This window comes from Nicotiana sylvestris, chromosome 1, assembly GCF_000393655.2.
Source record: "Nicotiana sylvestris chromosome 1, ASM39365v2, whole genome shotgun sequence".
Taxonomy (NCBI): Eukaryota; Viridiplantae; Streptophyta; class Magnoliopsida; order Solanales; family Solanaceae; genus Nicotiana; species Nicotiana sylvestris.
The window spans coordinates 8,632,180-8,646,493 of NC_091057.1; the positions used below are offsets into that span (position 1 = coordinate 8,632,180).

The 14,314-nt window shown below is 37.6% G+C and overlaps 2 protein-coding genes across 2 annotated transcripts; one reads left to right on the top strand and one right to left on the bottom strand.

Annotated features, from left to right (window-relative positions):
* Positions 1 to 841: 841 nt before the first annotated feature.
* On the bottom strand, positions 842 to 2,668 carry LOC104211418 (dormancy-associated protein 2-like). The gene is made up of 2 exons (XM_009760465.2): positions 2,506 to 2,668; positions 842 to 1,078 (listed from the first exon to the last, which is right to left on the bottom strand). Exons 1-2 carry the CDS (start codon positions 2,636 to 2,638, stop codon positions 855 to 857), a joined length of 357 nt encoding a protein of 118 aa, XP_009758767.1. The 5' UTR covers positions 2,639 to 2,668; the 3' UTR covers positions 842 to 854.
* Positions 2,669 to 9,187: 6,519 nt separating this feature from the next.
* LOC104211419 (uncharacterized) lies at positions 9,188 to 10,240 on the top strand. Its single transcript, XM_070173198.1, has one exon. The coding sequence runs from the start codon at positions 9,188 to 9,190 to the stop codon at positions 10,238 to 10,240; it is 1,053 nt and encodes a 350-aa protein (XP_070029299.1).
* Positions 10,241 to 14,314: the final 4,074 nt, after the last annotated feature.

Here is a 14,314-nt window from a genome sequence, read left to right on the forward strand (position 1 = left end):
CTTGAACCTATGTTTTGTGGTTTTTTTTTTTTTTTTTTTTTTTTTTTTTGTGTCGAAAGACAAACGAAGCAATAAATAACTAGCTATAAACCTCAAAAGTAAGTTTCACTCGACCAGGACACAGTGATAGTTTTTCTTTCGCTCACTATCAACGTCACAATTATTTAGTTTATTTGTTCTGGAGCACAATTATTTTTACTTAATAGATGCAGGAAAATCGTATGATATAAATCAAGACCCATATGATCCAGAATAGATATCCTGTATTTTTAATTCTGCCTCGTGTCTAGCGTCTTCTTTTTTAAAAAAAGTAATACTATATAGCCTCTCTCTCAAAATAATAACTGCAAATATGTATTTAAAATATATATAAATTTTATATATTTTTACTACTATCAAAAATAGATAAATTCAATCACGGGTTAAAAGTGATCTTTGCCTTTTTTTTTCCTGTTGCTTCATACTCCACTAAATTTAGGGCCCGAATTACTTAATAAAGAAATATATATAAAGGAACTATATAATATTCCCTTAAACATGTGATATACCAATTACAAGTAAAGAGAGATATTGCTTCAACAGTTCCCGAACAGTAGCAAATAAAATCTAGGGCGGCGGAGACAAATAATATAGTAAATTCCTTGGTTGATGGCCTACAAAAGGAGCTAAGTTCATGCCAACATAACTATTATCCATATGTATATATAGTCCGATATATATATATATATATATATATATATATATATATTACTACTATTATTTTGTACTTCCTACTATATAACTATTATTTTACTACTAAAACTTCCATATTAGCCACCATAATATTCTTCATATAAATATATTTTCCTTAGTAATTAGTTGTGAGGAAATCCACCATATCCTCCTCCTGGATAACCTCCACAACCACCATTGCCACCGCCAGAGATTCCACCATATCCTCCTCCTGGATATCCTCCAAAACCACTATTGCCGCCGCCAGAGTTTCCACCATATCCTCCTCCATATCTGCCTCCGAATCCTCCAAATTCCAAATCTTTTGCGTCATTTACATGATCATTTTTCTCATCGAATACCTTTGCTGCAACAATGATCATACATGAGTTTTGTTTTGTTTTTGTTTTTTTAAAAAAAAAAATAAATGCAACTGCATGGTTTACCTCATCGAGTTAATTAAGTTGACATACAATAATTGATAAGTACTTTTCATAGCAAGGCTGATGTGCATTATAAATTGAAAACTAGCTAGAGTAGTTACCTATTATGGACTATTCAATTATATATATTGATAGTGTTAAAAGAATTATGTTGTCATTGTAATAAGTTAAATCCATTATATACATGCAGGTCATTAGAAGGAAGGACCGCCATAAAAAGATTCCTCTGATGATCATGACTGTGATCTTTTTATTCCTTTTAGAGTAGTCGGGTTGTTAAGAATAGAAGCAAATGCAAAATAAACCGTCCATAATGACGATTAAAAAAATAGAAGGGCCAACTAATATCAAGGTAACGCATAATTAATTCGTGAAGCATGAACGTCAGGTTAAATTGCAGTGATAGTGTAATTCTCTTTTACCTTATCAGTGTGTATAACTTAAATATAATATAAAATAAACCGAATCCATAACGTATAACCATAAGAAAATATATGTTTAAAAGTTGAATAGTAAAAGTCTCGAGTATAAACATCAATTTTATTGAGAAAGAAATCACACACGCACACAAAAAAAATGGCAAGAATTGAAACCTAAATACTTATTCTGATAATAATGGGAACACATAACGAGTTACTATTAAAGCTAACGTTACCTCATAACGTGAGGGGTCGGTTAAAATAGTTAAAAAAAGAAAAGAAAAGAAAAGAAAAAGAATTCGTGAAATGTACTACTTCATCCCAATTTATGTGATGCACATTCTTATTTAGTTTGTCCTAGAAAGTATGATATCTTTCTAATTTAGAATTAATTTAACTTTAGACTTTTCATTTATCCTAAAGGGATTGTTTGATATGATGGATAAACAAAAATTATCTTGCGATGAAAATTTTGTATTGCCTATTCCTTGTTTGGTTACTAATTATGAGATAAGATATCCCAGGAATAAAAATAGTATCGAGATTTCTTATACCCGCTAGAGGGTGGAATAGTAATCCTAGGATAAAGCAATAAAATTAACAATCCCAAAATTAATACAAAATACCAAATAACAATAAAAATTAGTCGGAATATAATAATCCCAGCATATATCATAGTATAATTAAACCCAGAATAATTAATCCCAGCATAGTTTGTCTTCAACTCAAACGATCCCTACTAAGATGATTTACAACCGCATATACGAGAATATGACTTTTTTTAGAACATAAATTTGAAAACTGTTTCTTTAGTTTCTAAACTTTTTATCCAGTCAAAGTCTATCGAATAAAATGAGACGAAGGGAGTACTTAACAATATTTTGCATGTAGGAAGAGAATAGGTCGATTGTCTAAAAATGAAGAAATCTCACCTTTGTCCATAGAATTGGTGGGGCTCTCAGCCAACTCCCTAGCTGCAACCTCAGATGTTATCACAACTAAAATAGCCAAAACAATAAGTATAAATGGATTTAATTCCATTTTTTTGTCCTTGCTTGAAAACATTGTAAGCAGTTTACTTTAGTTGTGATAAGGATGAGGAAACTAAGGAACACTTTGCCTTTATTTATAGCATCATCATCTGAACTTCTTGTGGGCGAAGATTGAATATTACATTAATGGAATACCAGAAATTGGTAGCTAGATATAGAGATTGTTTTTTAGACTCAACTTACTAAAGAACCTACAGAAAGTTGGGTTTTTTTACCGGTATTCGGTATCAGTATTGGGCCAAGTAAATCTAGATTCGACCGAGAATTTTCACATTGGAGTACAACATTCTCTAACAAAGACTACTCTATATTTAGGAATTAAATTTTTAGAATAAAAGAGTACTTACCATTCAATTATCAGAATAAAAGAGTACTTACCATTCTATTATAAACCTTATTGGTCCTACAAAATGCTTTCTCTTTAATAAGGATTGCATTTTCCTTTAGCTAGGGCAATTAGAATATCAGGCTGAGAATTGAACATATCATGTTGTTTGTATTTGCTAGTTGAATATATATCTTAGATCTGTTGTTACAAGTATTTTTATTTGCGCCCATGTCTAATTAACTATTGTTGCTATTTTTTGTTAATTGCTTCATTTTCATTACTTTTGAGCCGGTCTTTCGGAAACAATCTCTTTACTGTCATTAGATAGGGGTAAATTAAATCTACGTACATTTTACCCTCCTTAAATCCAATTGTGGAATTTCACTGGGATTGTTGTTGTTTGCTATAATATATATATATATATATATATATATATTATTTTTCATGTGAAGGAATATTTTTATTTTGTTCAAAACGTGTTGCAGAACGATCTCGAAAGCAATTGATATTGATACAGTTTGCTTCCTTAACTCAATTAGTAGGACCCCTAGAGTCCACTTCTTCCCCACACTACGAGTGAAAGGGAAAAAAGTAAAGACTACCATTAAAGCAGCCCAAGCAAGACTTACTATATCCATATGAATTATATCCCCTATCTCTATAAATATAAATGACCTATTGAATTGTATCCTAACCTATCATTCAATGGCAGTATTCAGTGGCGACGAAATTTGTTGCCACAAATAAGAGATTTGGAGGCGACTCTGCAAAGTCGCCATAGAAAATATATAGATTTGTGGCGACTTATTTATCACTGCAAAATATACGTTTTTAGTACCGACTTTACATAGTTTGCAACAAATATGTGCCACAAAAAGGCTAAAAACAATTTCCCGCTCAAGAAAATTTTGGCTCCAAAAGTTTTTGTGGCGATTTATATTTTGTCGCCTCTAAAAGGTCTATTGTGGCAACTTAGTGGCCACTAATATATTTATTTTATTAAAAAAAGGAAAAGACTCCAAAAAAGGACAAAAAGTAAAATGAACAAAAAAGCACATCTTCCCTACGTTTTTGGTCAGAGACTCAAAAGTCCTCCTTTTCACTCTTTAGCTCATTTTCCCTCAAAAGTAACCCTATGTATACCCAAAATTCAAGAAGTTAACAACGATTTCTTCCAAGATTTTCATTTTCGTCGAAGAACCCATGTCCTAGGCCTATTTCTCATTCTACTTGCTCACCAAATTGGGTTAATTTCTCTTTCTATTTCCTAAAATTTTGTGATATTTTGTGGGTTTATTGATTTTTTTTCTCTATTTATTTTTTGATCTATCTCTACATATATGAATGATTAATCTTGGGTATTTAGGTCCTATTTATTACCCAGTTTGGTTGTGTTTAAAGTTGAATGTTTCGACTTTCCGGTGACAAAAGCTTCTACGGCTGAAGCTATGAGGCAAACGCTTATATTGCTTCTCTCACTTCTATGTTTACCTTATTTTCCTTTTTTCTTTATTTCATTTCTCTATTTTTGCTACTGCTAGGTTGTGTAGATTTTTTATTTTTTCTATCATTGAATTTTGAATATTATTAATAAGTTAAAATTAAGCTAATAAAAGTAGTTTTGTGTAATTAAATTTCTGTCTGAACCTTTTAATAGGTACTATCGTTTTTTTTTTTTGTATGTAACAACTAAAATTATTTTATTTTGTAAAGCAACTACCTAATTAATATTAGTAACTACTATTCCTTATACGAGATGTGGGTTGAGAGTCTTTGCATAGTCATATATGGGAACTGATTCTTTGTTACTCGATGTATTTTTGCTAGTACTTGTACTCGGCCAGAATTGCATAGTTCAAGACATGCCTATATTACTTTGTTTGTTCTAATTATTGATCACATTACACTTTTTACTTATTTAATTGGTGTGATGACCCAAAAGGTCATCACTTGATTTACGATTAAATTCTGTGTTCCGAGGCTTTAGAAGCCTTCTTTTTCTTCATCTCCATTTGCATGCGCAGTCCGGGCGTATATCCGGAATGCTTTTATATGAAAATATTAATTTGGCCTTTAAAACTGAATTTAAGTTGACTTCGGTCAACATTTTGGGTAAACAGACCCCGACCTGTGATTTGACGGTCCCGAAAGGTCCGTAGGAAAATATGGGACTAGGGCGTATGCACGGAATCAAATTCCAAAGTCCCAATTCTGAGAAATTAATTTTTGAAAGAAATTGTTTTATTGAAAAAATAAGAGTTTTTGAAAATTTGATTATATTTGAAATTTATGGTATTTGTGAGACCCCATGTATTTTTTTCTCTCTTCTCTTACGTAATTTATGTAATGTGGCGTGGTTATATTAGGTATCTATGATTGGGTATAACACATTGTGAGAATAAGACTGAAAAATGTGTGGTAATATCAAGGAACTAAACTAAAGCTTTAGGTCAAAGGAATCCCTTAAACAAAGGTTCGTGGTTAAAGAAATGGCTCGGGTAGCACCACGCGCGTTCGGAAGGTTTAAGTTAACTTGCACCTGTGGGATAAGACTAAGAGTGTTTAATATACTAAAAATAATGTGTTATGAGGTATTATAATATCACACTGGTCACATGTTAAGGTTTGGAGTCAAGCAAGTTGCGAAATAAAGGTCGGCAAAAGTTATTGTAAATTTCTCTAATAAATTTTCTAAACTTTGGGTCAAATATATCAGACCATTTATCCTAATATATAAAGAGTTATGGGACCCACAACCTTCATAATCGAAGTTCTACGAGTCTAGTTCGCAACCAAAAAAAACTCACATCAAACCGACATCAGAGTAAAAAGTTATGACTGTTTTATCGCGGATTGTCCGGGCTGAAACTGGATCGCGAACCGGGTCGGGTCAAACAAGTGGTATAAGTTGGCAAATTTGACTTTTAAGACCTCAAAATATTTCATTTTAGTCCCAAAATAGTGAGCAAGCTGAAGAGAAAGTTCTATGGTCTTCTTGAGTGATTAAGGAGCGTTTTAACGATTTCTATTGTTAAAGTTTGCCCGCATGCCTAGAAACGCAATCTTTACGTTTTGCAATCGTTTCCCCCTTCTATTAGCTGTGTTTGGAGCTATTCTTGGAAGATAGGAATTTGTTGTTCTTGCTGGTTCTTCAGGCTTTATACTTGATTTGCCAAGGTAATCATCTTGGGACTCTTTTATGATCGTTGTTGTAAAGTTTTACGGACATTTTGTCAAGTTAGGATCATATGGCAAATCTGCCGATTTAAACTCAATTATGAATTGTTTATATGTGTGTATAAGCTGCATATATATAGTGTTTGTGAAGCTTAGGACGTAAGGAACAACTTTCGTGAAGGAACTATAGACATTCAGACGTTTGTTGGAAAGATATGTTAAAGCTAAGCTCCGTCCTTCCTTTTAGCACGAATTCTTGGAAATTCCTAAGACGTCAAATGTGATATTTTACTATTCTATTGCTAGAAAGACCTTCTGTGAAAGGTATTGGGATCGTAACTGAAGTATTTTCATGATGCTATTAGGTTGATATTTCACTCAATCAGTTAAATAGGGTATTCGACATCTATATATGTCATTTTGTCGGCTTTCTTAACTATATGTCTATATATATGAATTCTTATTTGCTTTGGGTTGTGTGACTAAAAAAATAAAGGCATTTAGTATTTGCGATCAGTCCTTCTTCCTTGTTAAAGTGTACTTTAAAATCTCTAAAGTGACACGTCGATTTCCAAAAATCTCAAATATAATTTTTATGTTTAAACTACTAAAACACTTGATTTTTGAAATACTTTCTTTTACTAAATATCAAGAAATCAGGTATAAGGACTAAGTGAAGCACCTTAAGCTTTTTATGAACATCTTCAGAGTTAAGTTATCTTTCTAAAAGTCGAGTTAAGTTTTCAAGCTTATTCAAAAAAAAGAAAAAAACATATAAGGTTCCACGAGACAATTGCATGCGATACGAAGGTGATTATGAGATTATGAGAATAAGAGTACCAATGAGCCAAGATTGGCTAAGTTCTTGTTATGGCCTATTATGTGTATTCAAAGTTCATATCATACATGGCATATTATGCATGAACTTCGAGCTATAATCGGAGATAAGGGGCCTATTTGCCCAAAACAACTATATATATTGTATAGATGGCCACAAGTTGGTAATATGATACCGGTTAGCTACCGGAAGAGACCGCCATTGCTAGCATTTGGTTGGGTATGTCATGCATTTGCATCAATATATAAGTATTCACGACATACGATTACACGAGCATACCATGCATATTTGATTACTATGAGGTCGGATGTCGGCCATGGAGGCTATCAGAGTTTCAGTGTCAGGTGGTATCTCTATTACTTTTTTTTTATATTAGCTATGTATGATTCTACTTTCTGCCTTACATACAAGTACATTTTTATTCGTACTGATGTCCCATTGCCTAGGGATACTGCATTTTTGTTTTGTGTGTGCAGGTCCAGGTAGGGACTCTAATCGACCCCTTCGCTAGGATTTCGGGGTTCAGCTATGGGTTGGTAAGCTCCACCTCTTCCTGGAGCTTTTCATAGGATGGTTTCTTTTGTTGTACAGTTTAGGTATAGTCGGGGCCTTGTCCCGACAGTGCTTATGACACTCTTAGAGGCTATTGTGGACACAGTTTTCTAGGTTTCTTTTTGTAGCTTTCAGTCTCCAGCCCATATGCTCTGCATGTATATATATGTGTGTAGGCATGTATGTCTCCAATAGCGGCCTCGTCGGCCAGCTAGTACTTTATTGTTTTGGCTCGTCTACCTTTGTTTATATGGCTTATTGTTATTCAGGTCATTACCTTCATGGTCCAGGCTTAGTATTTCAGATGTTGTGCTGCCCGATCTGTTGGGCCCCAGTTTAGTTAGCTAGTATATTTAGTGGCTAACTTGATCAAATATAGTATCGAGTGACAATCGTGTCTCCCCTAGTTTGGGGAGTGACAAACTTGGTATCAGAGCAGGTTGTATCCCACGGAGTCCACAAGTCGTGTCTAGTAGAGTCTTGCTTATGGGTGTGTTGTGCACCACACTTATAATTAGGAGGCTATGAGGTATATAGAAATGGTTACATTTATTTCAATTAATAGATAGTGTTATAGAGCGAAGTTATAAGGACATATGAAATCTACATCGTGCTTTGTGTTTCTTATCTAACAGGCTACCTATGCTCAGGAGATGGCACAACGAGAGATAGGTATGGATCCGGGGGAAGGTACCAGTCGTTCCCCACCGGGTTGGAGGGATAGATTTCCCTTAGAGGCACACGGTGAGTCTCCAATACCCCTAGTTTCAGCTTCCCCAACACTTGTTGGATCCCAAGGAGATGCAGTACCCCCAGCCTCACCAGTTCCATTAGTACCTGAGGCAGCTAGAGACACAAGACCTCCAGCACCTGTTGTTCCCCTATCAGAAGTTGGGGAGCAGGGGACGAGGGAGGCAGTTAAGTTGCTGACTAGGATTGTGTCTATTCATGAGTGATAGCTAGAGTCGGGAGCAGATGCCCGGAGAGATCGGACTGGAAGCTCGATGGTACGAGAGCTTCTTCACCTGGCCCCTTCCATTAGTTATAGGATCCAGTTCCACTGAGGATCCCCAGGACTTTATAGACCATATGTATAGAGTATTGGGGGTGATGCATGCCTCCGTTACCGAGGCTGTGGAGTTGGCTTCTTTTCGACTACGTGATGTAACCATCCTATGGTATGAGACATGAGAGAGATCTAGAGGACCTGATGCTCTGCCAGTAGAGTGGGAGGACTTCTCTGAGGCCTTTTAGCCCATTATTTGCCACGGGAGGTTCGGGAGGCCCGTCTTGACCAGTTTCTTAGCCTGAAGCAGGGGGATATGAGTGTGAGAGATTATAGCCATAAGTTTAATTCTTTGGCGAGGTATGCACCAGATATCGTACGTACCGTGAGGGCTAGAGTTCATCATTATGTGGATAGTTTGGGGGATCATCTGATTTGAGACTGTAGGGTAGCATCCCTATCGAATGATGTAGATATTTCCCGTATATAGGCTATCGCTCAGACTACAGAGGACTTTTCCCGTCGAATTCGTGATACTCGCAGGGATATGGAGCAGAGTAAGATGGTTCGTACTATGGGGTCTTATAGGGAGCCACGGGGTGACTTTAGGCCACCACTCCATCAATATTTACCCCGGTCAGCAAATAGTTTCCCACCACAGATGCAGGGCCAGCGGTTTGATCATTATATTCAGCCAAGACCGGGGCAGAGCTCAGTCCATCCCGAGGGCCGTCGACAGGAGCATTCCGCACAAATGAGACAACCTACTCCTCCATGTACTCAGTGCGGTAAGCTGCAGACCGGGCAATGTAGACAGGGTTCGAGTGCATGTTATCATTGTGGGCAGACAAGATATTTTATTAATTGGTGCCCGGGGTTAGTCAGAGGTGCACCAACTCAGCCTTCAGGATCCACAGCAGCCTTTTCGCCCTCAGTCCGTGCTCCCCAACCAGGTCCACAATCTACTCAGGGCCGTGGTAGGGGGAGAGGTGGAGGAGACACCTCAGGTTCTAGTGGTGGCCAGAACCACTTTTATGCACTCACAGGCCGACAGGATTCAGAGGCATCCCCAGATGTTGTCACAAGTATATTGACAATACATTTCCATGCCATTTATGCATTGATAGATCCTTGCTCTACATTTTCATATATTAATCCATTTATTGCTGGTAAGCTTGACATGAGATCTGAGTTATTTCCACAGTCAGTTGAGGTATCTATGCCAGTTGGCGACTCTATTATAGCTAATCATGTCTATCGAGGTTGTACAATGTTAATTAATGATCGTCCAACCTCTGTTGATTTAGTTGAATTGGTTATGCTAGACTTCGATTTCATTATGGGTATGGATTGGTTAGCAGCTTGTTATGCTAATATTGATTGTCGTGCAAAGTCAGTCCGATTTCATTTTCCTGGTGAGCCTTTCCTTGAATGGAAAGGTAATGCAGCCACGCCCAAGGGTAAGTTTATTTCATACCTTAGGGCTCGGATGTTTATTGCTAAAGGTTGTATATACCATCTAGTTCATGTCAGGGATATAAATAAGGAGCCAGCGACTCTTCAGTCAGTTCCTATTGTGAATGAATTCCCAACGGTATTCCTTGACGAGCTTCCAGGAATTCCCCCCGAAAGGGAAATCAATTTCATTATAGATTTGCTTCCTGATACGCAGCATATATCCATTCCTCCCTATAGAATGGCTCTACAGAGCTAAGGGAATTGAAGGAACAACTGAAGGGCTTGCTCAATAAAGGCTTTATTATGCCAAGTACATCCCCATTGGGTGCTCTGGTGCTCTTTGTTCGAAAGAAAGATGGCTCCTTGCGGATGTGTATATACTACAGACAACTAAATAAAGTCACTATCAAGAATAAGTATCCTCTTCCATGGATTGATGACTTGTTCGACCAGTTATAAGGTGCCAAATGGCTTTCGAAGATCGACTTGCGATCTGGTTATCATCAGCTACGAGTCAGGGATATTGATATCCCAAAAACAACATTTAGGACGAGGTATGACCATTTTGAATTCCTTGTCATGTCTTTCGGGCTTAAAAATGCCCCAACTGCCTTTATGGATCTTATGAACCGGGTATTCAAATTATTCTTGGATGAATTTGTGATTGCGTTTATTGACGACATCCTAATATATTCACGATCAAAAGTCGAGCATGCGGACCACTTGCGAGGTGTATTGCAGACTCTTCAGGACTGCAGGTTATATGCTAAATTCTCTAAATGTGAATTTTGGCTAACTTCTGTAGCTTTTCTTGGTCATGTTATTACCGGCGATGGTATCAAGGTTGATGGCCAAAAGATTGAAGCTTTGATGACTTGGCTGAGGTCCTTGAATCCAACAGAGGTTCGTAGCTTTTTAGGCTTGGCAAGGTATTACCGAAGGCTTGTGGAGGGATTTTCCTCTATCTCTGCACCATTGACGAAACTGACACATAATTGAGCTAAGTTTCAGTGGACTGAGGCATGTGAACAAAGTTTTCAAGAGCTAAAGAAAAGGCTTACGGCGACACCTGACTTGACTCTTCCGGATGGAACCGAGGGTTATGTTGTATATTGTGATGCCTCGAGAATTGGACTAGGTTGTGTTCTTATACAGCATGGTAAGGTTATCGCATACGCCTCCAGATAGTTGCGCAAAAATGAACAGAACTATCCTACGCACGATCTTGAGTTAGTCGCAGTTGTCTTTGCCCTAAAGATTTGGCGGCATTATCTATATGGGGTTCATATTGATGTTTTCACCGACCACCAGAGCCTTTAGTATTTATTTAAATAGAGGGAGCTGAACCTAAGACAAAGAATATGGTTAGAATTACTAAAGGACTATGATATTGATATTTTATATCATCTCGTCAAAGCTAATATTGTTGCTGATGCCCTTAACCGGAAGTCCATGGGCAGTCTATGTCATGTTGAAGTTAATAAGGTCAATATGACCAAATATCTATGCCAGCTAGCTAGTTTGCAGGTGCGTTTGGTAGACGTAGAGGGTCGACGTATTCTCGTTTAGAATACGGAAAAATCTTCTTTTGTTACTGAAGTGAAAGAGCGACAACACGAGGATCCTGAGCTTATAAAACTCACAGCAGTGACAACCTTTATTTGAGCTAACTGGAGATGGAGTCCTTAGATACCAGGGCCGCTTATGTGTACCGATAGTCGGAGAGCTCCGCGCCAAGATTATTTTGCAGGTCCATTATTGTAGATATGTAGTTCACCCCGGAGCGACAAAGATGTATCGGGACCTTCGAAAGATCTATTGGTGGAATGGAATGGAAAAAATATATCGCGGAGATGGTAGCCCAATGTCCTAACTTCCATCAAGTTAAAGCCGAACATCAGAGGCCTGGAGGCCTAACTCAGTATATTGAACTTCCATTATGGAAATGAGACATGATAAATATAAACTTCATCACTGGTTTGCCTCGCACTCCACGGAGGTATGATGCTATTTGGGTAATTATTGATAGGCTTACAAAATCTGCTTATTTCCTGCCAGTCAGGATGACATATTTAGCCGAGGATTATGCCAAGCTTTACATTCGAGAGATTGTTCGCCTTCACGAAGTGCCATTATCTATTATCTCTAATCAAGGGGCTCAATTTACAGCTCATTTTTGGAAATCTTTTCAGAAGGGTCTACACACACAGGTAAATCTTAGCACCGCTTTTCATCCGCAAACTGATGGACAGGCAGAGCATACTATTCAAACAGTTAAGGATATGTTACGTGCCTGTGTGCTAGATTTTAAAGAAAGTTGGGATGATCATCTACCTCATATTGAGTTTTCTTATAATAATAGCTTCCAAGTTAGTATTCAGATGGCTCCTTACGAAGAACTATACAGGCGGAAGTGTAGGTCGCCGATCGATTGGTTCAAGGTGGGGGAAGCAGAGTTGCTAGGTCCTAATTTAGTCCAGCAAGCAATGGAAAAGGTAAAATTTATTAGAGACCGGCTGCGTATAGCACAAAGTTGGCAGAAGTCTTATGCAAATATTTGACGATGAGACTTAGAGTTTGATGTAGAAGATTGGGGTTTCCTGAAAGTATCGCCCATGAAGGGCGTCATGCGATTTGGAAAGAAGGGGAAGCTCAACCCCAAGTATGTTGTACCATATAAGATTCTTTGGAGGATTGGTAGGGTGGTGTACGAGCTTGATTTGCATTCAGAATTGGAAGGAGTCCATCTAGTGTTTTATGTATCTATGTTGCGGAAGTGCATCGGAGATCCTTCACGTATTACACCCATTGAGGATATTCACATTGCTGAAGACTTATCTTATGCAGAGGTACCAGTTGCTATTTTAGATCGGTAGGTAAGAAAAGTTTGAACTAAAGAAGTGGCTTCCATGAAAGTATTATGGCGAAATAACAACATCGAGAAAATGACTTGGGAAGCTGAGGAGGAAATGAGGAAGAAGTACCCCCACCTATTTACGACTTAAGGTGATTCGCATTTAAATAATTGGCAATTATTTCTTTACAACAACTTAATTGGATTTTAAATGACTTGAAAGTGCAATTTAAATTTCTTATGGCGAGATAGCTATACAAAGCCTAGTAGTTGGAATCTTCAGAATTTGATTTATGCTTTGCAAATGTAACAAATATAGCCTCGCAAATAATGTATTAGCAGAAAAGAAATGAAACAAAGGAGTTGACTTGACCCATTCGCGGACGAATGTTCTTAAAGGGGGGGGGGGGACTGTGAGACCCCATGTGTTTTTTTCTATCTTCTCTTAGGTAATATATGTAACGTGACGTGTGTGAGCACGTGATTTTTGTTTTGCGCGACAGTCGCTCCAAAAGAATAAAATTGGTCCTGCTGTACAATTTTTGGATTTCTGTGCGGCACCTTGTTGATTTATTTGTGACTTCGGCCCATTTTTATTTATCTACTTTATTAAAATAAAATTCAAAAAAAATATATGTGTCCTGCATAATTCGAACCATAATCCGGTCGTTAAATAGAAAATCACGGATAGGCATCTTCGTCCGTGATTTTATTTTTGTTTGACTTTACCTGTTTTGAAATATTTTAGTGTGTGTGCAAATAATTGTATTGAGTGTGTGTTTAATTTTAATTTGATTTTTTGGCTTAGTTTTGTTTTAAAATAAATAAGAAAAAGAAATAAAAAATAATAATAATATATTGAAAGGACCCCTTCCCTTCCGGACTTGGGCCAATTTTGTTAAAATTGGCCCAAACGAACAGCCCAAAACCCAGGCCTGCCCGGTCCAGACCACCTGATGCCCAGAGAATCCAAACGACGTCGTTTTGGTACAGGTTGATCTGGGCCGTTGATCTCGAATTGATCAACGGCCAAGATCAATTCCCCATAACCCACCAATAAACCCGACCCGTCTCACCCGGACCAACCCCAACCCTCAACACTTGAAACGACACCGTTTCACTTAAGACCATCAGATCCAAACCGTAGATCTAGATTGATCTAACGGTTGAGATCAACCCACCCACTAACTATATAAGCCTAGATCCTTACCCTGCCCCCTTATCCAATACCCCAGCCTCGTCGTCTTCACCCAAACCCACAAACCCTAGAGCCGCCCTTGTACTCTTCACCATGAAAACCGGCGGCACGGACGCCGGTGACCTCGCCCCTAACACCGTAGAACCCCCTTGACGTCCTGAACCCAAATCTACCAACCACACACCTCGAATCCTATCCCACCTTCTCGAATCTTCATTTGAAGATTCGAGTCGGAACCTAATCTACACCGATCTGCCTTGAAATCATACCAGACACTC

Bases quoted from the DNA above. Each gene is read 5' to 3' on its own strand.
- LOC104211418 (XM_009760465.2), bottom strand. From the start codon at position 2,638: ATGTTTTCAAGCAAGGACAAAAAAATGGAATTAAATCCATTTATACTT. The intron at 1,079-2,505 runs GTGAGATTTCTT...TCATTGTTGCAG, and splicing joins CACCAATTCTATGGACAAAG to CAAAGGTATTCGATGAGAAA.
- LOC104211419 (XM_070173198.1), top strand. From the start codon at position 9,188: ATGCAGGGCCAGCGGTTTGATCATTATATTCAGCCAAGACCGGGGCAG.